General features: G+C 46.3%; 1 protein-coding gene across 1 annotated transcript in view; it reads left to right on the plus strand.

Annotated features, from left to right (window-relative positions):
• The window catches only part of LOC132381067 (neurofascin-like), a 275,421-nt gene that overhangs the window by 143,784 nt on the left and 105,490 nt on the right, over positions 1–26,147 (plus strand). The window contains exons 3-8 of the mRNA XM_059950244.1: positions 4,483–4,640; positions 5,385–5,402; positions 9,761–9,866; positions 16,843–17,039; positions 21,538–21,660; positions 23,613–23,783. Coding sequence (XP_059806227.1) covers positions 4,547–4,640; positions 5,385–5,402; positions 9,761–9,866; positions 16,843–17,039; positions 21,538–21,660; positions 23,613–23,783 — 709 coding nt within the window. The 5' untranslated portion in view covers positions 4,483–4,546. The remainder of the gene's footprint in view (positions 1–4,482; positions 4,641–5,384; positions 5,403–9,760; positions 9,867–16,842; positions 17,040–21,537; positions 21,661–23,612; positions 23,784–26,147) is intronic.

The raw sequence follows: 26,147 nt of genomic DNA on the forward strand, positions 1-26,147 counted from the left end.
TAACGGACTTTTAGATAGCCATATTGATGATTGAAAAATGGAGGGCTATGTAGAAGGGAAGGGTTAGATTGATCTTCAAGTAGGTTAAAAGGTCGGCACAATGTCATGGGCCGAAGGATCTGTAATGTGATGTAGTGTTCCATGTTCACTCTTGGGGAGCTGCTGCAGACAGCAGACCCATCGTGACACAAGGACAGCACACCATGAATGCAGGTGAGACAGTGATCGCTATTCTGACTCATGTAAAGATTTAAAACCGTAAAGGAATTAGTCTTCCTTTATGCTGCTGAATGGTTGCATCTGTCAGAAGGAAGGATGAAAAGTTAATCAGAGCAGTGTAAGCAATGCAGATCCTGCGGAGTGAGAGTTGCATAACACTAAAACCGATACAGATAAAACAAAATAGATTTTTATAACATCTATGTTACATGTAAAGTATACACAGTTGGAAACAGGAAGGGTTTAAGATAAAAGTATGAATAACTATAAAGATGAATATTAGTATTACAGTGATATTTCATTTTCATGGGTGGAGACACCTACTGCAGGAAGTTTAAGCATCTAACCTTAATAGAAAATACAGTTAATTCCGAATCAGGCCGGCATATGGTGATAGTGTTACGTAGCATAGAAACAAGCCCCTTGGCCCACCTTGTCTTCAGTAAGTTCTTTACACTGAGAGTCGTGGAATGCCCTGCCAGGGTTGTTAGTAAAGGCAGATATAAAGGGACATTTAAGAAACTCTTAGATAGACACAGAGGAGACAGAAAAATGGAGGGTTATATAGAAGAGAATAGTTGGATTGATTTTAGAGTATGTTAAAAGGTCTGCACAATATTGTGGGCTGAAAGGCATATACTGTACTGTAATGTATGTCTATGTTGTCCTCCTTCCCATCTGTACTACTTCCATTTAGCCGTGTCATTTTTTTGCTTCACCCAGCCTCACCTTCTTCGTATTGTCCAATCCACTATCAATCACCTCACTGACCCTGCTTCACCATGCATTCGATTACTGTTGTGCCTTCCTGGGTTAGTTACCCTTTCCCTCTCCCCATAACTGTCTCTGCTTTATTCTACACATTCTGCTTGGCTATCACCTGTTTGGGTCCACTTGCACTCCTCCCTACCATCTTACTTTTGATCCACTTGAGCTGCACTGTTCCCTTCAGATCTGCATGAAACATTGGATAGGATCCAGAGGAGTTGAATGGGGATGATCCTGGGAATGAAAGAGTTAACATTTGAGGAGAGTTTGATGGTTCTGGGCCTGTGTGTTCTGGAGTTTAGAAGAATGAAGAGGGATCTCATTGAAACCTATCAAATATTGAAAGGCTTAGATAAAGTGGATGTGGAAAAGATGTTTCCTATAGTGGGGGAGTCTAGGACTGGAGGACACAGCCTCAAAGTAGAAAGGCATCCCTTCAGAACAGAGGCAGAATTTCTGTAGCCATTTGGTGAACCTGTGGAGTTCATGGCCACAGATGGATGTGGAGATCAAGTCATTGGGTATATTTAAAGTGGAACTGGATAGGTTCGGAATTCTGTCAAAGACTACAGTGAGAAAGCAGGAGAATGGGATTGCAATGGATAATAAATCAGCCATGACTGAATGGCAGAGTAGACTCGATGGACTGTATCATCTAATTCTGCTTCTATGTCATCTGGTCTCACTCCGTGCCAATTCACCTTTGGGTCCACATGTGCTCTGCCTCTCCCTTAAATCCGCTTGACCTCTACACTGCTGGATCTACTGCTGGATCTGCCTCTACACTGCCAGATCCACTTCATTCTACGGCTTCTGTGCTTCTCCTGGCTGCCTGCTACCCATGTGCTGTACGTGGGTTGCTTGTGCTTTGCTCTGCCTTGTCAGCCTGTTCATGCTTCCCCTTACCCGGTGTACTGGCTTATCACTCCGCACCTCCTCACGTGCTCCGTGCAGTTCCAGTCATTTGCTCTCTCTACTTCCACCTTACAGCCAACACTATTGTGCATCCCTTGGTTATTTTCCCTTCGCTTTGCACATCCTGGTACTCGTTCACCCTGCATGGCTCTTTAAGTCATCACCTTTCCACCCTACTGCCTCTGGCATGTCCTGGAGCCTAGGCCCAAAAGTCAAACCCATGATCAGTGAGGTTTGGTTATTAACACAAATGACACATTTCACTGTGTGTTTCAATGAATATACATGCTCTCTTCCCAATACTACCATCAGGGAAGAGGTACAACAGCTTGAAGACACACACTCAACTTTTTGGGAACAGCTTCTTCCCCTCTGCCTTCAGATTTCTGAATGGACAATGAACACATGTACAGTACCTCACTATTTTTGTGCTATTTATGTAATTTTTTAAAATATACCATATATTTCTTAATGTAGTTTATAGTTTTTTTGTAAGTATTACACAGTACTGTTGCCATAAAACAAGAAACTTCACGGCATATGTCAGTGGTATTAAACCCGATACCGATTCTGACTGGCATGGCTGTCGCGGTGATGCCTCTTACTTGGTGACCTCACGACACCTGCTTGCTGTTGCCATCTGTCCAACCTTTGCATTGAGGGTGAGGGGGGTCAGGAGTTGGGCAAGCGATTAAAGTGGAGGCAGGTTCCGGCTAGTGAGGGAGGGGAAGTCAGCAAGGAAACAGAAGTCAGGATGTGACATTTTCCGTGCAGTATGTCACGAGGGTCAAAGGTCAAAAGGCGATTTAATACCGAATTAATGAACACCTGGCTCTTGGGTTGACGGAGGAGGGCTTTGCAGGCAGCATCAATCGTGGAGCAGGTGGAAGGCATGCAGGCCACAAAAGTGAACATTTGATGCTCTCAAGCCTTGCGGGGTTTGATCCATACGGTAGCTTCAGTACGCAGCTGCACGTTGAACAGTAGATTAGTATCGGCCCCACTGACTCGTCTTTGTGGATTCCTCTGGTAAAAGAGTTCTGTCCAGTAACTTCATTCAGTCAAGTCGAGTTCATTGTCGTGTGCACAAGGTGCGGCTATAACACAAAACTTGCTTGCAGCAACATCACGGGGACATAGATTCAGACAACACACAGAACACAAATTACACAAGAAAGTGAAGAAACAGAGAAAAAAGACAGCAAAGACCAAGGAGCAACTTTATTCACCATACACGTGTTAGGAATTTGCTATGGTGTGTTGGTCAGGGCACAACATACATAAAAAAAACAGCATTCTACGATTATAAACAGTAAAAAAATAAAGTTAGAGGTTTAAGGATGGATATGGAATAAAATGTGCATTAATGCATAAATGCCAGCATGTATTGACAATATAAACACCATTATTAAAAAGTGGCTTAAAGTGTCTACTGGTAAACAGGACATTAGCATACCACAGAAGACTCAATAAGAGACAAGTGCATGCTTTTTAGTCTCCATATTTTAATTTCTTCTCTGGATCTGATCACCACAGGTCACAGCTCCCCAGGTGAGTGGATGGCCTGATTACCAGCTTGCTTGTTTTTTTTTATTTAGAGATACAGCACGGAACAGGCCATTCTGGTCCAACGAGCCTCACTGTCTGGCAACCCACCTATTTAACCCTGTCCTAATCTCAGGACAGTCTACACTGACATTTAACCTGCTTTGGACTGTAGGGAAACGGGAGCACCCTGAGAAAACGTGCATATTCGCAGGGAGGATAGAAACTCCTTACAAAGGATGCTGCAATTGAACTCCAAACTGCAACGTCCTGAGCTGTAATAGTGGAGTGCTAACCGCCATGCTCCCATGTTTGCAATGCGATCCATTTCTCACTTTCTTTGCCCCACCCAATCCCCTTGCCCTTCCCCTACGCTGGCTTTGCCCTCAGAAGCTGGGCTTTGCATTTTCTCTCAGCCTCTGCACTGTTTTATGACATTCTTTGATGCCCAGCTCTGTGAGCACAATATTCAGCTCTTTTCCTTATGTGTCCCTCATACAAAAACAAATTTTACCTAATTGTGCGTGTCTGGGAAGCTTCACATATATTCAACGTGTGCTTTTGGTATATGTTGCTTGTCAGTGTTTACTTGTGGGTAGTTTTCATTGATTCGGTCGTATTTCTTTGCTTTACTATGACTGCCTGCAAGAAAATGAATCTTAGGTTGTATTTCGTGGCATATGCATACTTTGATCATAAATTTACTTTTTATACCTTGAGACTAGAATGAAAGGATATACAGTAGGTCTCAGGTGAAAGGGGAATCTGAGGGGAACTTTGGGGGTGATGTGCCGAGGGTGGAACGAGATGCAAGTGGGAGTGGTAAGTGCAGGTTCAATTGTGATATTGAAGAGAGGTTTGGTGAGAGAGGTATTGAGGCTATGGTCTAGGTGTGGGTTGATAAGAGTAGGCAGAATAACAGGCTGGCATGTACCAAATGGGGAGAGGGGACTGTTTCTGTGCTCTAATACTTTATGACCCTATGTTATGTTTATAAACAACATAATGCATTTAATGACTGTTCTTTGCTAACAGGTGTCGTCCAGAGTACCCAGCCCAGAGGACAGCTTTGCTCTTGGGGAGCACTTAACTGGCAGAAATGCTACCAAGGGAAGGGATCCTACTGCACTTAAGATTGCTGCTCATCTTGACTCTAAGTCACCAAGTTACATCCATTGAAGTCCCTCTCGATCGTAAGTGTTGTAAGTCAGCAAAAGTGATTCTGCAGAGGTGAATAGGCAGGATAGGGCTGCTGCTTGGTGAAAATATTAAAGTCCAGTTCTTCACTCAACTTAACAGGGCTTTTGTTAATAAATGGGATCCATTAACACACATTTATGAAGGTATGTTCATGAATGGCTAACTTACTAGGAGTACAATAATTTCATCATAATCTGTTTTATTTATGCATAATATGTATTAATAATCAGTAAATTAATTGGCATTTTTAACAAAAGTAACTTACGAATCGTAATTTTAAAAAAAGAAACTCTGGAGATATTCAGCAGGTCAGGTAACATCTTTGGAGAGAGAGAAGGTTAATGTTCTCGGTCAGAACTAACGAACAATTTTCAAATTGAAACATTAATTCTGTTTCTCATTCTACACATTCTGTCTGACCTGCTGAGCATGTCCATCCTTGTTTTTTGTTTCCAATACCTAGAATCTACTGTTGCTTGCTTTTTAATTAGTGTATAAATCTGACCGATGTATTGATAAGGATTTGTTAACAAGTAGTATTTATTAATAGGCTATTATTAATATAAATGGTATATTAAGGAGTATGCATTAATAAATATTCACTAATAATCAGTATGTTAATAACTGCACATTAATAGGTCATTCAGTTGCAAGATATTGATAGTTTTTGTTGCTTTTACTAACCTGTTTTGTTTCCTCATCTGTATTCCTTCAATTTGCCTTCAATGGAACAAAAGCAAACCTTCAGAATCAGTGTAAGTTCTTCCTCTTTCTCTATGAACGTAGCCTTCAGGTCCTCCAGTCGGTAAACTTCCAGCCTCCGTATTAGTCATAAGGGACAGGGTGCTTTGATACTCTACAGTGAGGCTATGGACATAGTGCCATAATATTCAGCTGCAAAATTTTTGAAATGTGCTGCAGAGAACTGGCAGAAACCCACAAGGCTTAATGACTATGGAGCCCTATCCCATTAAAATAGTGTATTAGTAGTTAATTTAGAAGCTCAAGGGTTAAGCAGTACTTTGTGTGTGAGGTTCAAGGATATAGAGGATTTCTACAGAATAATAGCTTCCCACTCAAGCTCAATGGACTGTCAACTAAGAATCCCTCTGTATTCTCTGTAACCTTTACCTTCTCACACTGTACCGAGCTAAAGTGATTCTCTGAATTTTCTTTTTATTACAAGGGAGTTGAGAGTTGCAGAGAAATAAAGAAATGAATGTTTATTTGATGCTGGAAACAGGTCAATTACAATTTTACAAACTTCAAAATCAGCATCAGGTTTAATATCGCTGGTATATGTCATGAAATTTGTTATTATGCAGTAGCAGTGCATTGTAATACATAAATTACAGTTAGATATATACATCTAAAAAGGTAAATCAGTGCAAAAAGAGAGAAAAGAAGTTGTCTATTCAGAAATCAGATGGCAAAGGAGAAGAAGCTGTTCCTGAATCTTTGAGTGTGTGCCTTCAAGTTCCTGTACCCTCCTCCCTGATTGGAGAAATGAAAAAAGGGCATGCCCTGGATGATGGGGGTCCTTAATGATGGATGCCACCTTTTTGAAGCATCACTTATTGAAGTTGTCCTGGGGAGGCTAGTGCCCATGATGAAGCCGACAGAGTTCACAACTTCCTTCATCTGTTTCTAATATTCCTGTTTGCCCCTCTCCCCTACTTTACCTATTCCCGCTCCCTTCCATAAAGTGGGAAAGGACTTTTAGCAAAAGGAAGCTATAGATGCACACAAGAGCAAAGGGGACAAGAGAATTTGGATTGGCTGAGACAGACAGGAAGAGACTGGTGGAGTCATGAACAAAATCACAGATCAGTTATGTTGAATGGCCTGTTTCCTAGTTCAACATTTCACTATATGACCTTGGATTAGATCTGTCTCAGTTGATAGATCTGAGGCTTTTGGTGGTGTACTCAAACAAATTCTCTTGCTAGTGGGCATTTTATTTTGATAAAATAATTATTTTGATAACCCCTTTCACAACTTTAGGATGCCCTGAAACATATTCTTGCTGATCGAGTTATTTTCCAAAGCGTGAACTAGACAGCTTTGTGCCCAAAAGGTTAAATACCATCTGCTAGTTGAGATAGAAGTACCAGCTGGATTGTTGGGGCGGGCTGCTTGAAGTAATTACCATGGGATCTATAGTTCACCTTAAGCAAGCAGGAGGGCTGGTTTAACGTTACCTCCAGTGGTGTCACACTCACTCAGGAATGATCTGAAGTAGTCAGAAAGATTATTTTAACTTGTTACACGTCTATTGAAACAAACAGTGAAATTTGTTATTTTTGCATCTTGTCCATACTGCACCAACCACCGCCACTGGGCTATAAACGTGCAGGAACAGTGTGTGGTTAAGGGCCTTTCTCAAGGACACACACGCTGCCTTGGCTGAGGCTTGAACTAACGACCTTCAGATCACTAGTCCAAAGCCTTAACCACTTGACCACATGCCAACTATCAATGACCAACACAGTGTGAGGATGTGCTGGAGGACAGCCTGTAAATGTCACCATGCTTCTGGTCCCAACATAGAATGCCCTGAACTTACTAACACTAACCTATCATCTTTGGAATGTGGGAGGAAACCCAAACAGTACCAAGGAAGAATATACAAGCTCCTTACAACAGCTTGCAAGAATTAAACCCCAATCACAATCGCTGGCACTTTCCTAACAGCAATGCTACCATGCCTCCCAAATTAGGTGAATTAGGTGCCCGAGTCCTTGAATTCAGGAAGTTCTGATGCTTGAGGTCTATGCTTTAGCACACAGCAACTCAAAAGTTGCTGACGAGTTACGACAGCATCTGTACCTATGAACTGGCCATAATCTGTACAGTCTGCAAGTTGCAGGTATGGCCATGAACCAAATTTCTTGCAGGCATTCATAGTAGAACAAAAATAGTAAAAAAAATAATTAAGTTATAGAGTCTTTGAAAGTGAATCATTCGTTGTGGAATCAGTTCAGAGTTGAGGTGAGTGGGGTGATCCATACTGGTTCAGGAGCCTGACGGCTGAGGGGTAATAACTGTGCCTGAACGTGGTGGTGTGGGCCCTAAGACTTCTGTAGCTCCTTCCTGATTGCAGCAGTGAGAAGAGAGCATTGCCTGGATGGAGGAGTTCATTGATCCTAGGTGCTGCTTTCCTGTGGCAGCACTGCTTGTAGATATGCTCAAGAGTGGCGAAGACTTTTCACTGTGATGGACTAGGTTGGATCCACCACCACTTGACAACTTTTTCATTCTTAGTGTCACCATACCAGGCCCCAATGCAACCAGTCAGGACACTCAGTGTATAAAGTGGGAAGAGAGCATGGCCTGGTGGATTGCAGCTTTGCTGCTGTAACCATGGCTGCCAAAAGAGACATCTGAAACACGAGATCCTGCAGAAGCTGGAAATCCGGAGCAACACACTCAGAATGCTGGAAGATCTCAGCAGGTCAGGCAGCGTCTTGTGAAGGAAATGAACAATCAACGTTTGGGACTAAGACCCTTCTCCTTTAGGTTGCCTAGCTGCGTCATCTTCATGGGTGAAAACATAAACCTCGCGTTTCTCTCTGGGAATGTAAAATCCTCCTGAGACTCGTGCTGCAACTTGGCTTTGTATCCTAGCACTGAAACGTTTACGGCGGAGTTTTAATCCAGCATTGGTTGACTGATGCATTGTATCCTTTGTTATGCTTTACATTAAGGACTCGCTGCCAAGAGTTGTGTTTTCGTTGAGGCTTGGCTTTGGTCTGGCTGCGTCTGCTGTGTGGCCCGGCCACCTGGGGCTCCCTGCTCTGGTCCCCCATCCCTCGGCCTCATTCCAGCTGAGTCTTCCCTGCTGCTCGCTGTCACCGTGTTTCACTGCACGCAGACGCCAATCAAACCCTGCTCCCTTTCTACCCTGCTGTCAAGGCCCTCACTTTCGTACTTGTCAGCCAAATCAAGATGAGAACTTAATATTCAACCCCGCTCTCCACCGTCTGCCTCAGGAACTACATCTCCCCTGTGGGGCACACAGGACGCATGGCTTTCAATATATGTTGACATCATCATTTCTCTTTCTCTGGGGTGGTACGGTAGCAGAGCAGTTAGTGCAATGCTTTGTAGCAGCCAGCTGTAAGATTGGGGATTCGATTCCTGCCACTGTCTGTAAGGTGTTTGTACATTCTTCAAGGGACCCTGTGTGCTTCCTCCGGGTGCTTCGGTTTCCTTCCACAATCCAAAGACATACGGGTTGGGATTAGTGAGGTGTGGGCAAGCTATTATGGTGCCAGAAGCATGGAGACACTTGCAAGTTGCTCAGCAGATTCTTCGCTGGTTTCGTCTGACACCAAACTACGCATTTCACTGTTGTTTCAATGTACGTTTGACAAATAAAGCTGATCCTTATCTCTTTCTTCCAAGGAAGGAGGCCATTTTTATTTGATCTCCCTCCTCTCTCTCAATGCCGTCCTTCTCTTTGTCTCCTCTCCCTCCTGCTCTTCTCCTCATCCTCTTCTGCTCATCTCTCTGCTGAAGATGTCGATTTCTGGGGAACCATTTCGCCCTCTCAACTGAGTAGTCATTTGAAATGCACAGGCAGTAAACGTGGCAAAGCAACAGTACAGTATTGTGGAAGAATTGTCAACATTTCCGGTCAAAACCCTGCACCAGGACTCAGATGAAGGGTCTGGATCTGAAATGTCAGCTGACCATTTCCCTCCACAGATGCTGCCTGACCTTCAGAGATCCTCTGGCAGTTAGCTTCTTGCTCCAGATTCCAGCATCTACACTATTGTGTGCTTCATGTAAGGCACTCTTTGTTCAGAAAAGATGGTTGATACCTTGCCAAGGCACTCCATACCTGGTTGCCTGTATTCTCACTCAGTATCTCAAAGCCCCAGCCAATACCAGCCACAGAGGATGGGTGTGATGCTCTTAGGAGAGAGCAGAGTTAGTCCCAACTCAAGAATGAAATTACTGTAGAATAGGAAACTTAACAAAAAGTACAACAGTGTTGGCCTTGTGTGTTGAGGCAGGGAAAGAAAGTTAGCCTTTTGCTCTAATTGTACTTGTCATGTACAGCCTGTTAATAATCTGCCATTTTCCCCCTTTAATTTGTCTCTTGCAGTGAACCAGCCTCCAACCATCACCAAGCAGTCTCCAAAGGATTACATTGTAGATCCACGGGATAACGTAATGATCGTTTGTGAAGGAAAAGGGAACCCAACACCTGTGTAGGTACCAGTGACGGGGGCATGACATGGTCGGGTGGGTAGGGAGGGTTCTGACTATAGGTGAGGTTGCCCAGTCTTGTAGCAAGCAGATTCTATAACTAGAGACTACTTGTGAGCAACTGTAGAAGTGTAGAAGCAATTCTAAAGAAGGGTCTCAGTCCAAAACATAGATGGTGCCTGACTTGCTGAATTTCTCATGCATTTTGTTTGTGCTGCTCTGGATTTCCAGCATCTGCAGAATCTTTGTACATATATAGAACTTTATTGCCCTCCACTGTTGAAAACTGGTTTTGCAGACTAACTGTGGACCTCAAAGTGACTTTAAAAAAAACAGAAAACTATTTGACTAGCACATTAAGTCCCCACCAGCTCTTTGGGGTGCAGTCTACTCGCTACTCGAGTGAGTTGCAAAATCAGGTTGTGCTGAGTTTCCATAACCCCTTCTCAGCTTCTTGTATAAAGTACTCAAATCGTCAAGACCCCGGCAATTCTGAGATGCAGGAGATTCTGCAGATGCTGGAAGTCTTGAGTAGCACACACAAAATGCTGGAGGAACTCAGCAGGCCAGGCCCAAAGCTTTGCCTGTTTACTTCACATCACAGATGCTGCCCGACCTGCTGAGTTCCTCCAGCATTTTGTGCGTATTGCCCTTGCAATGCTAACCCTTCGATTCTGTACTCGGTCTCCTCCAGGAGGCTGAATCTGCATCAGCACCTGTCGGTCAGTGTCAAGAGTGTACCCACATACTGCACAAAAGAAACTCTCCCTATCTCGCCAATGCGTTTACCAATTATTTTATGTCTGGATCATCCGCCATTGTTAATGCTTGTTAAATCTATCAAAATATCCTCACATTTTGAGATAAGCAACAGAAAAAGCTTAAAACCCTCAGCAAGTCCGGCACCACCTGTAAAGGGAGAAATATCTTGAAATGTGGGTGGCACCAAGGCACGTGTGGTAGAGAAACTAATGGTGCAAGAGACCTCGGGTGTTGTCAGTGCACTTTGCACATTCCCCACCCCTCTCCCCATTGAGTATCCTCTGGCTGCACCAATTTCCCCCATATCCTAGAAATATGTAGATTGGTAGGTTAATTGTCCAATTGCCCCTAATATATAGGTCAGAGTTAGAATCTAGCAGGTGTGAGGGTATTATAAAAAGGGATTTATATAAACTAGTGTTTGGTTGGGCTAAAGGGTCTGCTTCCATACAGGACAACTCCTGCATGAATGCATGAATTTCATTTCTCTTTCCTCAACTGTTGGCCTGACCCACTAAATATTTCTGTTTATATTCGATATCTTTTTATGCTATGCTGGTGCTGAAATGTGTGGTAACATTTTAGGCTGTCCCCACACACCCTCGAGGGTGTTGGTTATTGATACAAATGATGTATTTCACCGTATGTTTCGAAATGTACGTGATAAATAAACTGGAATCCTGAATCTTGATTTCCCTCAGTTTTTTTGCCTGCATCTTGTTACAGTCTGTTTAAATGTTCCAAGGAGAACAAACCCAGTTTTCCAGGAAACAGAAGTGCCTGTTAGGCTGCAGTCGAGGTTGCGTGACTACACCGCCTCTGCCCTCTCCCTCTCTCTCACCTCGCCCTGAGCTACATTGTCGGCCAGTGGTCATGTTAATGTCGGCAGACCTGTGCATTGTGCAGGGGAGCTCACACCATCTTCAGCAGGAGAAATAGAAGAGTAATGCTTATATCTTTGCAACATGAATCTGCTGCCAGTGTAGCAGCTATCACAACTGTGCTTGCAAATTGTTTCCTGATGCAACCCTGCTAACCCTTTCATACAGACTAGAGTTTGCTTCTCATTATGTGATCGACACCCGATCAACTTTACTCGCCATATACATTTACAGGTATTAGGAATTTGTTGCGGTGTAGTGGCTCGACACACAACATAAAACACCAGTCAACAAATATATAGAAAAAAAGAATTATATAAATTAAAGTTAGAAATACAGATAAGGAATAAGTATGCATTAATACCATCATGTATTTATGATGCATGCAGCGTTATAAAAAGTGGTCCTAATGAAGGATCTCATTCAAAATTTCGACTGTTTGTGGCGACCCACTTCCTAGCGCACTCGAACCGGCTCACAAATAGCCAGCGCGCCGGCATAAAGGCCAGGTCTGCTTCACCAACAAAGGGAAAAGCTTGCGCGGGACTGTGAATACGTGCCCCCTACAGCATCCGCGCCCAGGGAGGGCGGGATCAGGGAGGCTTTAAAGCGAAGCCGCGAAGTTTGAATAAAATCTTTTTTAACTGCAGTTTACCGACTCCGTGTCGTTATTTTAGCGCTGCGTGTAGCACACCGCTACAATTGGTGACCCCAACGGTCCAAACGATCTTTGGACCGGAGATGACCGGCGCCGCATCTGTTCATGCGGTTTCGTTGAAACTGCCAAGCTTCTGGATGCTGCTACCTCACCTATGGTTCCAGCAAGCGGAACCCAATTCCACATTCGGCAGATAACCTCAGAGGACACACGTTACTACTACGTGGTGAGCTCCCTCGACCAGGACACTGCGGCCCAGGTCGCGGAATTCGTACAGTCTCCACCAGCGGACGGCAAGTACACGGAATTCAAAGCCCTGCTCCTCAGGACTTTCGGACTCTCATGGCGCAAGCAGGCTGCCCGTTTACAGCACCTGGATGGCTTGGGCGACAGACCTCCATCGGCTTTAATGAATGAGATGTTGTCTCTGGCCGGAGGACACAAGCCCTCCCTCATGTTTGAGCAGGCATTCCTGGAGCAGCTGCCTGAGGACATACACCTGCTGCTGTCCAACACGGATTTCAGTGACCCCTGGAAGGTGGCAGCCCGGACGGACTTGCTGTGGAATGACAAGAAGTTGAGTGGGGCGTCCGTCGCACAGATCACCAGGCCACGCTCCCAGCAGCAAACCAGACCAGGCCCGGCCACAGAGCCCGCTAACCCTAGAGACAGGGGTGGGGAGCTCAACGAACAATGGTGTTTCTACCACCAGTGGTGGGGCACAGAAGCCAGCCGCTGTAGCCCACCCTGAAAGTTCCCAGGAAACGCCAGGGCCAGCCACTGCTGATGGCTACGGCGGCTGGCCATCGGGATAGCCTCCTGTATGTGTGGGACAAGCGGTTGGGACGCCGTTTTTTGGTCGACACCAGTACCGAGATCAGCGTCTTACCTCCGATGAGTTACGACACCCGCAACAGGGCACCGGGTCCCCCCCAGAGGGCCATGAACGGCAGCACAGTAAGGACCTATGGCACCCGTACGGTGCAGCTACAGTTCGGCTCCAGCCGGTTCACGAGGGACTTCACACTGGCCGCCGTAGCCCAACCACTTCTGGGTGCGGATTTTTTGCGGTCTCACAGCCTACTGGTCGACCTGCCCAGGAAGATACTGGTCCACGCCGAGACCTTTCAGACGTTCTCCCTGGGAGCTGCCCAGTTGCCAGCCCCTCACCTCGACTCCATCACGCTGTCCGACAACGACTTCACCAGGGTCCTGGCGGATTTCCCTTCGGTTCTGGCACCGCAGTTCACAGCGGCCATGCCCTGACACGGCGTACAGCACCACATCCCGACCCAGGGACCACCCCTCCACGCCCGTGTTCGGCGGCTTCCCCCAGACAAGCTCCGACTGGCAAAGGAGGAGTTCAAGAGGATGGAGGAACTGGGGATCATACGGAGGTCTGACAGCCCATGGGCCTCCCCTCCCCCCTGCACATGGTGCCCAAAGCGACAGGGGGCTGGAGACCATGTGGCGACTACCGCAGGCTGAATGAGGCTACAACACCGGACCGCTACCCTGTGCTGCACATTCAGGACTTTGCAGCGAACCTGCACGGCGCACAGATCTTCTCCAAGGTAGACCTCGTCCGGGGATACCATCAACTCCCGATGCATCCGGACGACGTCCCCAAAACGGTACTCATCACCCCTTTCGGCCTTTTCGAGTTCCTCTGCATGCCGTTCGGCCTGAAGAATGCCACACAGACGTTCCAGTGGTTAATGGATGCGGTGGGACACGACCTGGACTTTGCTTTCATCTATTTAGACGACATCCTCATAGCAAGCAGCAGTCGTCAGGAGTATCTGTCCCACCTCTGTCAACTCTACGCCCGACTGAGTGAATACGGTCTAACAATCAACCCGGCCAAATGCCAGTTCGGGCTCGACACCATTGACTTCCTGGGCCACAGGATTACTAAAGACAGGGCAACCCCTCTGCCCGCTAAGGTAGACACAGTCTGCCATTTTCCCCGACCCACCACAATCAAAGGCCTTCAGGAATTCGTGGGTATGGTAAATTTCTACCACTGCTTTCTCCCTTCAGCTGCCCGAATCATGCGCCCCCTGTTCGCCCTGCTGTTGGGTCTGGGCAAGGACATAACCTGGGATGAGGAGTCCGCCGCCGCTTTCATTAAAATGAAAGAAGCCTTGGCAAACGCCGTGATGCTAGTGCACCCCAGAATGGACGTCCCTACTGTCCTCACAGTGGACGCATCTAATACGGCAGTTGGTGGGGTACTGGAGCAACTCATCACGGGTCGTGGCAACCCCTGGTGTATTTCAGCAAACACCTACGACCGCCCGAGCTCAACACTGGGAACTGTTGGCGCTATACCTGGCAATCCAGCATTTCAGGTACTTCTTGGAAGGTAGGCCCTTCACCGCGTTTACGGACCACAAGCTTCTTACCTTTACATTCACGAAGGTGTCCAACCCCTGGTCATCCCACTAGCAGCGCCATCTGTCCTACATCTCTGAATACACAACGGACGTCCGGTACGTCTCAGGTAAGGACAATGTCATGGCGGACGTGCTCTCTCATCCTAACATTCATGCCCTTTCCCAAGGGGTAGTCTTTGAGGCGCTGGCAGAGGTGCAGCAGGCAGATGAGGAGATCCCTAGTTACAGAACCGCAGTCACCGGTTTGCAGCTCCAGGACCTCTCCGTAGGCCCAGGTGAGAGGACCCTACTCTGTGACATCACCACCAGCCAACCCCGTCCCGTTGTCCCGGCAAACTGGCGGCGCCGTGTTTTCGACTCCAGTCATAACTTAGCACACCCCTCCATCAGGACAACCGTCCGGATGGTCTCCAGCAGGTTTGTTTGGCATGGTCTCCGCAAGCAGGTCAGTGAATGGGCCAAGATGTGCATGCACTGCCAGACGGCCAAAGCTCTGCCGCAGCAGATCCACCCCACCCACCGGCGTTTCAACCACATTCATGTGGATATCGTGGGCTCCCTGTCAGTGTCGCGTGGAGTGCGGCACCTCCTGACTATCGTGGACCAGTTCACAAGATGGCCAGAGGCGATCCCGCTCACCGACACCACCTCCGAATCTTGCGCCCAGGCACTGATCACCACCTGGATGTCCCGCTTTGGTGTACCAGCCCACATTACCTCCGACAGAGGCGCCCAGTTCACCTACAGCCTGTGGTCAGCAATGGTCAGCCTTTTGGGGACACAGCTGCACCACACAACTGCCTAACACCCACAGTCAAACGGCCTGGTGGAGCGTTTCCACCGTCACCTAAAGTCGGCTCTCATGGCCCACCTGCGAGGAGCTAACTGGGTAGACGAGCTTCCCTGGGTCCTACTCAGCATCCGCACGGTGCCCAAAGACGATCTGCACACCTCGTCGGCCAAGTTGGTGTACGGCGCACCCCTGGTCGTCCCCAGGGAGTTCATACCAGCCCCAAGGTACACGATGAAGAAACCGCAGCAGTCCTGGGCAGACTACGCGAGAGGCTCGGCAACGTGGCCCCCATACCCACTTCGCAGCATGGGCAGAACCCGACCTGCGTACCCCAAGACCTGCAGAACTGTAAGTTTGTGTTTGTACGAAGGGGCGGGCATCGGCCACCGCTGCAACGGCCCTATGAGGGGCCATTTCCGGTGCTCAGGAACAACGGGTCCACATTCATGCTGGACGTTGGGGGGAGAGAGGAGGTTTTCACGGTGGACCGACTCAAACCGGCCCATGTGGACGTGGCGCAACTGGTCGAGTTCCCGGCACCGCGGCACAGGGGCTGACCTCCCAAACAGGGTCCGGCCCAGACTGTGGACATTGGGGGGTGTATCGCCAGTTCTGGGGGGGGTTATGTGGTGACCCACTTCCTAGCACACTCGAACCAGCTCACAAATAGCCAGCGCGCTGGCATAAAGGCCAGTCCCAAAAGGGCGCCAGGTCTGCTTCACCAACAAAGGGAAAAGCTCGTGCGGGACTGTGAATACGTGCCCCCTACAGCATCCGTGCCCGGGGAGGGCGGGATCAGGGAGGCTTTAAAGCGAAGCCGCAAAGTTCGAATCAAATCTTCTTTGACTGCAGTTTACCGACACCGTGTCGTTATTTCAGCGCTGCGTGTAGCACACCGCTACATGTTTACTATTTTCCATAGAAGCTGCCTGACCTGCTGAGTTCCTCCAGCACTTTTTATCTGTTGCTTATAAAAAGTGTTGTATTCCTGGCAGGAAGATCACTGTTTGCTCCTCCTTACACCTTGGCTCCAAATATCCAATCTTTTTTAAAAATTATTTCTGTCAATTTTAGTTGGGTGTCCTAGATATCTGAAGCAAGGATGGTGCGATGGGTGTGATTCTACTTCATTGCAATTTCTCGTGTCCATTTACAGTTTGTTGTTAGCCTTAACCCGGTTGCCTACTTGTCTTACTTGGCATCATTTTTGTTCCTAAGGCAAAGATTGTGGTTTCAGATTCTGCCTCTGATAATTGAAAGAATAATCCAAGGTGATAGTGTTATCTATCACTGTTTTCATGGCTGTCCTCAGGAATGGGTCCTTTTTTTTAATAGCATCTGGAGTGTCTGTGAGTATTCATAAGAGGCAGTCATAATGATGGAAAGAGTGATTTATAAAATTATGTTTGTGAATAATTCTGAGCAAGAAGCCTGATTTGTCCTGAGTATTCTTGTCCAGGCAATAACCTGATTGTATTTCCACAGATTCTCATGGACTCGCAATGGAAAGTATTTCAATGTTGCCAAAGATTCCAGAGTGTCTATGAGATCGCGGTCGGGAACTCTGGTCATGGACTTCCGATACAGTGGCCGGGCAGAGGACTACGAGGGCGAGTATCAGTGCTCAGCCAGAAATGACCACGGCACAGCGCTCTCCAACAAAATACACCTCCAGGTTTCCAGTAAGTTTGGACTGACTCTCAAACTATTTGAGGGTACACTTAGAAGGGAGGGGGTGGTATGATTGCATAGCTGTAAGCACAGACACCTTACGGCGCTAGTGATTACCGATCGAGGTTTGATTCCTGGTGTGGTCGTAAGGGGGTTGTGTGTTCTCTCCACTACCACATGGTGCCGTGATTTCATTAGACATTCCAAAGATGTAAAAGTCAGGGTTTGCAAGTTATAGGCGTGCTATGTTGGTGCCAGAAGCATGGTGGCACTTTCAGGCTGTTTCCATCAAATCCTCGGATGCAATATGATGGACTTCACTGTACCTTTCAATGTTTTGATGTACAAGTGATAAATAAAGCAAATTATTAAATTTTTAGAAAACACCACTACAGTGGTAGTTTGATTTCAGTTGCATAACGTGACCAGTATACGCTCAATGGCCACTTTATTAGAAATACCTGTACACCTGCTCGTTAATACAAATATCTAATCAGCCAATCATGTGGCAGCAACTTGGTGCATAAAAGCATGCAGACATGGTCAAAAAGTTCAGTCGTTGTTTAAACCAAACAACAGAATGCAAAAGAAGTGTGATCTAAGTGACTTTGATCGTGGAATGATTGTTGGTGCCAGGCGGGGTGGTTTGAGTATCTCAGAAATTGCTGATATCCTTTTTTTCTATACAAAATATCTTCATTACAAATTCCGTGATATACATACAAAACAGTGACTAACACAATTACTTCACTACAAATAGACAAAACACATTAAACCAAAATGTTTCCATCTCTGTCAATGATGGCAATTACCCCCGCGGAGCCCATCAGTCACAGAACGCCTCTAAGGTAGGTCGCCATGGACTGCTCGTGTTTCTTCTCAATATTTGCTCAGGCACGAACATACTCCCTAAACGTTGCCAGGCAGTCTACCTGGGCAGATCCTCCATTTCCAAGACCCAAGGATGGCTGTTTTCACCAGCCCCAGGAGCAAGCTGACAAGGACGTCCTCATCCCTCCATGCATCCTTCTCACTGGATGACCATATATAAATAGGGGGGGCTAAAATGCAACCAGAATGCGAGAAGCAGATATGCAAAAAGGGGCTGCAGCCTTCCACACTCCATGTACGTGTGGTACACGGTCTCCTCCAGCCTGCAGAAGTGGCATGCGGCTTAACAAAAAGAATTTGTTACAAGGCACCACCCTATGCAGCAGCCTCCACCCTAGATCCCCAAGGTGCTTGGGAAGAACTCGTTCAAAAAAGGAACTTCCATTGCGGACCCCCCCTCCCCCCCACCTCCATGTGGAAAGACTGTGACGGCGGACAAAGGCTAGGAAGTAGAGGGTGTGGAGCAGCAGCCCATACAGGTACCTCCTGCTTGCATCCCTGAATGGGATTGTGGGTGTCGAGGAGAGACGGCTCAAGTTGTGTGGACACGGCTCCCAGATAAGATTGCGGGGCCTGGGCCTGACAAGCAGCTCAGCTTGAGTCGGTCGGCACACTTGAGCCGCACCAACATCCATTGAGATAGGGCAAGGGTTGACACGGACTCCACCCTCTGCCAGAGGAAGGGATTCCCAGCCTGAGGCAACCATGTTCCAGACTCTCAGTAGGTCCTGATAGAAGCCAGACAGACTCTGCAAAGCAGCACTGCTGACGCCCGCCGGTGGTAGCCACATCTTTTTGTGAAGACAGCAGCCCCTCCGGAGGAAGAATATCACTAACATGTGCCACCTGGGAGGGTGCTTGGCACACAGGAATCTCCGCAGGGTCCTGAGGCGGAGGGCCGCCAGTCGCCTACGTATGCATACCAGTGACTGCCCGCTCTCTCCCACTGGGAGACTCAAGACCACTGCAGAGACCAAGTGTTTTCTGTTACCCCAGAAGAAGTCCACTAACTTCCTCTGCATTCTCACTACAAAGGGGGCAGGAAGTGCCAAGGTGACCATTCGGTACCACAACATGGAGGCCACCAGCTGTTTTATGACCACCATCCTGCCTTGATAGGAAAACACCCTGAGAAGGCCTGACCAGCACCCCAGCCGGGTCATGTCTTTTGTCTCCAGGTCCTGCCAGTTCGCCAGCCAGGTCTCCCCAGAAGTACTCAGGTAGACTCCCAGATTGCGGAGGTGTCTGGTGCTCCACTCAAAAGCTCTCATCTCCTCCAGCTGGGAGTCCACCTGCCACTGACCCACTAAGAGTCCAGATCATTTCATCCAGTTGATCCTAGTGGAAGATGTTGCTGAAAAACCTTCTTGGCACTCACACATCCTCCGCGGGTCACTGGGATCTGTCACCATGAGGAGTACATCGTCAGCATAGGCCGAGAGGACGACCTCCATATCTGGTTCACGCAGAACCAGACCCGTCAGCCTTCGCCGAAAAAGGCTCAGGAATGCCTCGATAGCATACAATTGACCGGACATAGGGCACCCCTGTCGTACTCCTCTTCTGAAGGGAATGGGCGCCGTCAGTGATCTTAACAAGGCACTCTACGGCAGAGTATAGGAGCCAAACTGGGGCCACAAAGTGTTGTCCGAGCCCAAAAGCCTGCAAAGTTGCACACCAGGAAACTGTGATCTACCCGGTCAAATGACTTCTCCTGGTCAAGAGAAAGAAACACTGCTGAACTCCTGGGACTTTCACACACAATAGTAGAGTTTACAGAGAATGATGCAAGAAGCAAAACGCATCCAGTGAGTGGCACTTCTGTGACAAAAGTGCCTCATTAATGAGAGAGGTCAGTGCAGAATCGCCAGACTGGTTTAATCTGTCAGAAAGGCGATAGTAACTCAAATAACCACGAGTTACAACAGTGATGTGCAGAAGAGCATCTCTAAATCCATAACACATTGAACCTTGAAGTGGATGGGCTACAGAAGCAGAAGACCGTTAATATGGACTCAGAGTGCCACTTTGTTTACGCACAGGAGCTACTAATAAAGTGGCCAGTTAGCCTATATTTGCATGTACTAGGAATTTGCTGCCGTGTGTTGACATGACATATAACAAAAAACAATATTCAACAATTATACAAAATAAATTAGAGGTTAAAAATATGGATATGGAATAAAATGTGCATAGATACTTAAATACCAATATGTATTTACAATGTAAACAGCACTGTAAAAATGGTTTAAAATGTACAGTGATTGAGGCTATAGATGGTAGTGGTGGGAGGGTGGTAACTAGATTGATGCAGTTAATGATGTAGGATATTCCACAGCTAATATATCAGCCTACACTAAATGTCCAGAACTCATGATTAGAACACTGTGCATGCTATATCTTCAGCCCATAACAGTGATTTATGCAGCAGCATTTTAGTTTGTGTTTTTATTCACAATATAATCTCTGGACCTGCTGCCTTATATGAACAGTGACAAAAAGAGAACTAGAATTGAAAGACTAGTAATCAAATTCAAGTTCAGTTTTAATTACGTGGTAGCACCACTGGGAAGGGGATATGAAAGAGGTGATTTATACAGTAAACCAACACAGTCTGGTTCCTTATGGATCCAAACTCAGCTGTTGTGAATGCTTACCTTCTAACTGTTCCTTGAGCATCTCCTGTAAAGAGTGCTTCCTGTTCTGATGGGTCCTTTCATAGGCCTCCTACTGCCTGCTCCTTTGATGGCAAGAACCATGACACTTGCACTTCACATGACATCCATTTTCTTGTTGTATAATTAATGTGAGTTCTCTTGATTGACTCTGCAGGCTTCAATGCAGTGACTACCTTGATATTTTACAAAGGGACAGGAGAAGTCCTGGTTCTACTGAGATAGTGTATTTACTTGCTTAACACTCTTTTCATTTCCTTCCCCCAATTCCACCCCACCACCGCAGCCAAACTAATATTTACACCTAGCCCTGTCCAATTACTTTACAAGATGTAACAACACTGATTTCTCTAACTTCCTGTAATTTCTCCACCTCACTCCTCTCTTTTTCATTCCTCATTCTGGTTACCCTCCCATCCCTTCTCTTCCACTTACCTTCCCATCACCTCCCTTTGGGTCCCCTCCTCCTTTCTTTTCCTTCCATGTTCCACTGACTCCAATCAGCTTCCTCCTTCTTCGTCCCTTTACCTCTTCCACCTATTGCTTCCCAGCTTCTTACTTCATTACCCCCCTCCCACACCCACCCACCTTTCCCCTCACCTGGTCTCACTGATCACTTGGACACTGCCCATCCTCCACTTTTTTATCCTGGCTTTGGCCTCCTTTCCTTCCAGTCCTGATGAAGAGTCTTGACCTGAATCATTGACTGTTTTTCTCCCCCCTCCATAGATGATGCCTGACTTGCTCCTGTATTTCGTATGTGTTGCTTAAGATGTAATGGGGGACGTGATTCAAAGCTGAATATATTTAGGTTGGGAAATGTTATGATTTGACAGGGATATGCTAGAGCCCACCGCTTGTTTAAAGCCACTGGTATTTATTTCTGGCTGGGATGTACTGAGCCCTTTTACATTGATGACCTCTTTGTGACTTTGATATACAGAAGCTCCCCTGTGGCGGAGAGGGAACGTGGAGCCATTTGTAGTTCAGGAAGGAGCATCCGTGTATCTGCCCTGCCAACCGCCCGCAGGTCTCCCACCTCCTGTCATCTTCTGGATGAACAGCAGTAAGTTTCACTCTGTCACTCTTGGGCTTTTATATTCTTACTAATGTGAATTCTTTCTCCAGAAGTCATATCCAAGTTGCCTTTTGTGGCTTAGGCACAGGATGGTGTGGGAACCTACATGGGAATTTCCTGGACCTCTCATTTTCTCCCATTGTCATCCTTGTCTTCCTAAGAACACCCAAAACAAGCTGACAGTACATTGGACAACCCATTGGATTACCTTCTTGATCCCTGTGCAAAACCTGGTTTCAGCTTGGCACAGGCTACGAGATCATTTTCTTCCCTTTTTCCCTTATTGCTGGATCTTGCCTGCTACTCGCTCAACTCTCCACCTTAATAAGGTTCCCTTTCTCTCTCCTCCTCCTCATTTCAAGGACTCTACAACTCCTATTCTCAGTATTAATATTTGGTTATTTATTTACTTTATTTTTTTTGCATTGCACAGATTGCCTTCTGCACATTGATTGTCAGTCTCTGTGTGTAATTTTTCATTGATTTTATTGTATTTCTTTGTTCACTGTGAACACCCACAAGAAAATGATTCTCAGGATGACATATACATAAATTGATAATAACTTTACCTTGAAGTTATTCCCCTCTGGCTCTTCTGCTCTACGAACTATCACAATCTCCTTATTCTTTTTCTCATTTATACCCTTTCTTTCCTTCTCTGCACCTTACTCCCATCACGTTTCTTGCTCCCTCCCTCTACCATCTTACTTCTCACTCTCACTGATTTTCTTTTCCTCTGTCTCTTTACAGAAGCCCTTCTCCCCTTTTCTCTCTTTGTTTCTGTTTCCTTCCTCTCATTCCCTCAGCTTCCTGAGGAAGGGGAGGGAAAACAAGGAAAATTGGCACAGGGTGAAGACATAAATTCAGAGGTCATAAAGAGATGGGAATTTGATGGGTTGAAGTACTTAAAAAGTTTGACATGGAAGTAGGAGCACCAGTTTGTCAGGTGGGGCATTGTGAGGGACACAAAGTGAATGCAGGGGGGGAAGTTGCAGAGTAACCACACACGTTCCACATTGAAGCTTTCAGCTACACACAGGATTGTGTTTGTGAGTGGTGCAGTGTACTGTGTAAGCACTCGGAGCACGTAGCAAATTGAAGTATTAAACAAGTGGCAAGATAGCATAGCGGTTAGCGCACCACTTTACAGCAGCCAGCTGTAAGGTTGGAATTTCCAATTCCTGCTCGTGCCTCTGAGGAGTTTGTATGCTCTCCCTGAGAGTTTCCTTTCATATTCCATAGATGTACAGTATGAGTTAGTCAGTTGTGGCATGCTGTATTGGCTCACTTTTAACATTTAAGAAAAACTTGGGTAGGTACATGGATGAGAGGGATATGGAGGGATATGGTCCAGGTGCAGGTCAGTGGGACTAGGCAGAGAAATGGTTCGGCACAGCCAAGAAGAGCCAAAAGGCCTGTTTCTGTGCTGTAATGTTTCTATGTAAGTCTGGTGACACTTTGTGGGCTGCCCAGCACAAATTCTCGTTGATTTGCTTTGAAAGAAAAGATGAACTTCACTATACATGGGACAAATAAAGTTAATCATCTCTGTCTAGTATACTTGATGGGGGTTGGTGGTGTTGTGTGGGGTGAAGGGCTATGAGTTGGGGGTTCTGAGGGGAAGATTAGTCAGGGATTGACTCTAGAATTTCTTAGTGGGGGTTCCTGGCATTGTGTGGTGTGAAGAGGCAGGAGATGGATGGGAGAGGAAGATTAGTCAGGGAGTGAATGAGAACAAGTAACTTTATACAATGAGTTTTCTGTGGAGATTTCAAAAATAATTCGGGAATAACCTGTTGGAAATACAGAGGAAGGGAATTCATAGACTAGTGGTATTTGATTAAGAGTTAGTGGGAGCAGTGGTACAGAGGGGAGTGAGACGTTGGGCAGAGAGAAGTCAATGGATTGTCCATGCTGAGTGATGATCTGCTTGCTTTCAGATATGGATCTGATCCCTCAGGATACACGGGTCTCTCAGGCTCTGAATGGTGATCTCTACTTCTCTAACGTGAAGCGCAGTGATGCACACTTTGATTACATCTGCAATGCCCGATTTCCCTTCACTCAGACCATCCAGCAGAAAAACCCCATCACCATCAAAGTACTGACCAGTGAGTATCAATCCTCCTGCAATGGTCTTTCAAGTCATCAAAGAGGTTATTGATCAAGGGTTCGTGATGGAATTCAGTTGCAACCTACTATAATGACGGTAATGTTAAGAAATACAAATCCAGCCATCCAGTGTGGATGAGGAGCACTGAAAGGTAGAAGTGCTGAATACCTTACTGGACTGGTATTCCAACACCCTAAATCTTTCCATTCCAGTCAGAATATACTTCTGCATGTAACCCTCATCTCCTGTGCCAGAGCATTGTTCAATGGAGTCCCCAGCATTGTCCAGCGATGTGATTCTGCTGTGTGGGCATTCTTCAGTCACTCAGTGCCAGCTCCGCTGGTGGAGTCTATGCCGATTATACATACAGTCCCTATGCACTAGCTGGGGTCCTAATTTTCATATGTCCCGTCCATTCTCCGGAGCCCCGGTTTCTGGTCTGCTTTACTCACCAGGCTCTGGGTTTTGCTGTCTGTACACTCTCCAGGATTCCAGCTCTCACTCTTTGTTCAGTCACAGGGGCCTGCTTCTCACTCACTGGGGCCCGTTCCCCTCTCACTGGGGCCCATTCCCCTCTCACTGGGGCCCGTTTCCCACTCCTTTGTCCACTCTCCAGGACAATGATTCTACTCCCTCACCACTCACCAGGGCCCTAGCTTCCACACTCATTATAACTCACCCAGTTCTGTTTCCCATGCTTCCCTGAAACTCATTGGCTTTGCTGAAGTATCACTAGAGTCATTGAATCACAGAAAAGCACAGCACAGAAACAGGCCTTTCGGCCCATTTAGTCTGTGTCGAACCACTTAAACTGCCTGCTCCATTGATCTACACCTGGTCCATAGTCCTCCATGCCCCTATCATCCATTACCTATCCAAACTTCTCTTAAATGTTGAATTCCAGCTCGCATGCACCATTTGAGCTGGCAGATCGTTCCACACCCTCAAGACCCTCTGAGTGATGAAGTTTCCCCTTATGTTCCCCTTAAACATTTCACCTTTCACCCTTAACCCGTGACTTCTAGTTGTAGTTCCATTTGACACCCCCCCCCCATGGAAAAAAGCCTGCTTGCATTTACTCTTATCTATTCCTCTCTTAATTTTGTATGCCTCTATCAAGTCTCCCCTCAATCCTCTACATTCCAAGGAATAAAGTCCTAAGCTATTCAATCTTATCATGTAACTCAGGTCGTCCAGCCCCAGCAACATCCCTATAAATTTTCTCTGCACTCTTTCAATCTTATTTCCATTTTTCCTTTAGTGATATCTTTAAGAAAAAGTAACCAGTACACTAGAGTAGAAATCAAATTAACATCTGATGATCCAGAAAATCTGGCAGCACCAAGGTTTCAAGCATGCCAGAATAACCATGTTTTACTGTAGCTTGAACCCACAGCCCACCAACTCCTGTGGACAATTGCAAGTGCTCTGGGTCTGTGTTTCACCAGGAGGTTTGCTGCTGGCTGACCTTTATGAACATATTTAGGCCTCTTATAGCAGGCTGCAAAAATAGATATAATTGCAGATCTTCTGTATCTTGTGCTGATAATAATTTTAATAGAGGGTTTACATCTTTACTAAATTATTGCTGAAAGGATGTCTTGGAACAAAGTGCAGGGGACTTTTATGAGGAGAGTATCAGGAATGTGGTATCTGAGTTACATTGTTTTCCTAGAAACCCTCAGTAACTCACCTTGGAACAGTAAAGATTGAAGGAGATTTGGATTTTGATAGGGAAGGGAACTTTAGCTTCTAATGGAAAACGGACTTCAGGTAATTGACATAGACAAATGTCAGAAGAATAACGTGGTTTACATGGTGAGCTGTCATGCTGTATAATGCCCTGCCTAATGGAAGCAGATTCAACAAGCTTATTTGAGATGGAACTGGATAAGTCCCTGATGGAGAAAAATGTATAGCATTGCTGGAAAATGCGAGGCAAGTATGACTAATGAGATAGATCTTTCAAAGGGCTGACACAGAAATGATGGACAAAATGGCCTCTTTTACTTCGATGGCCTCTTTTAGTGTCGATCTTTACTTCTCTGTCATCCCATCCACAGAACTAGTCAGTATGGTGATGCAGTTGATTACATTTCAACAAGGTCACATCTTTGATCATTGCTTGAAATCTCTGTTTCCATGTTTACTTAAGACACAAGTGGAGGTTGTTTGGCTCGTTCAGTCAGCCCACTCACAAAGAAATGTCGTGTCCCTGCAAATTTTCCTGTCATGCATTCTCACGCGTTCCTGAAACTACACAAGGGGCAATTTTCAGTGGCTAACTAACCAATCTACCAGCAATTATCTGAGATGTGTGAGGAATCTGGAGCATCTGGATAGAACACAAAGAACAGGTAGA

This window comes from Hypanus sabinus, chromosome 25 (assembly GCF_030144855.1).
Source record: "Hypanus sabinus isolate sHypSab1 chromosome 25, sHypSab1.hap1, whole genome shotgun sequence".
Taxonomy (NCBI): Eukaryota; Metazoa; Chordata; class Chondrichthyes; order Myliobatiformes; family Dasyatidae; genus Hypanus; species Hypanus sabinus.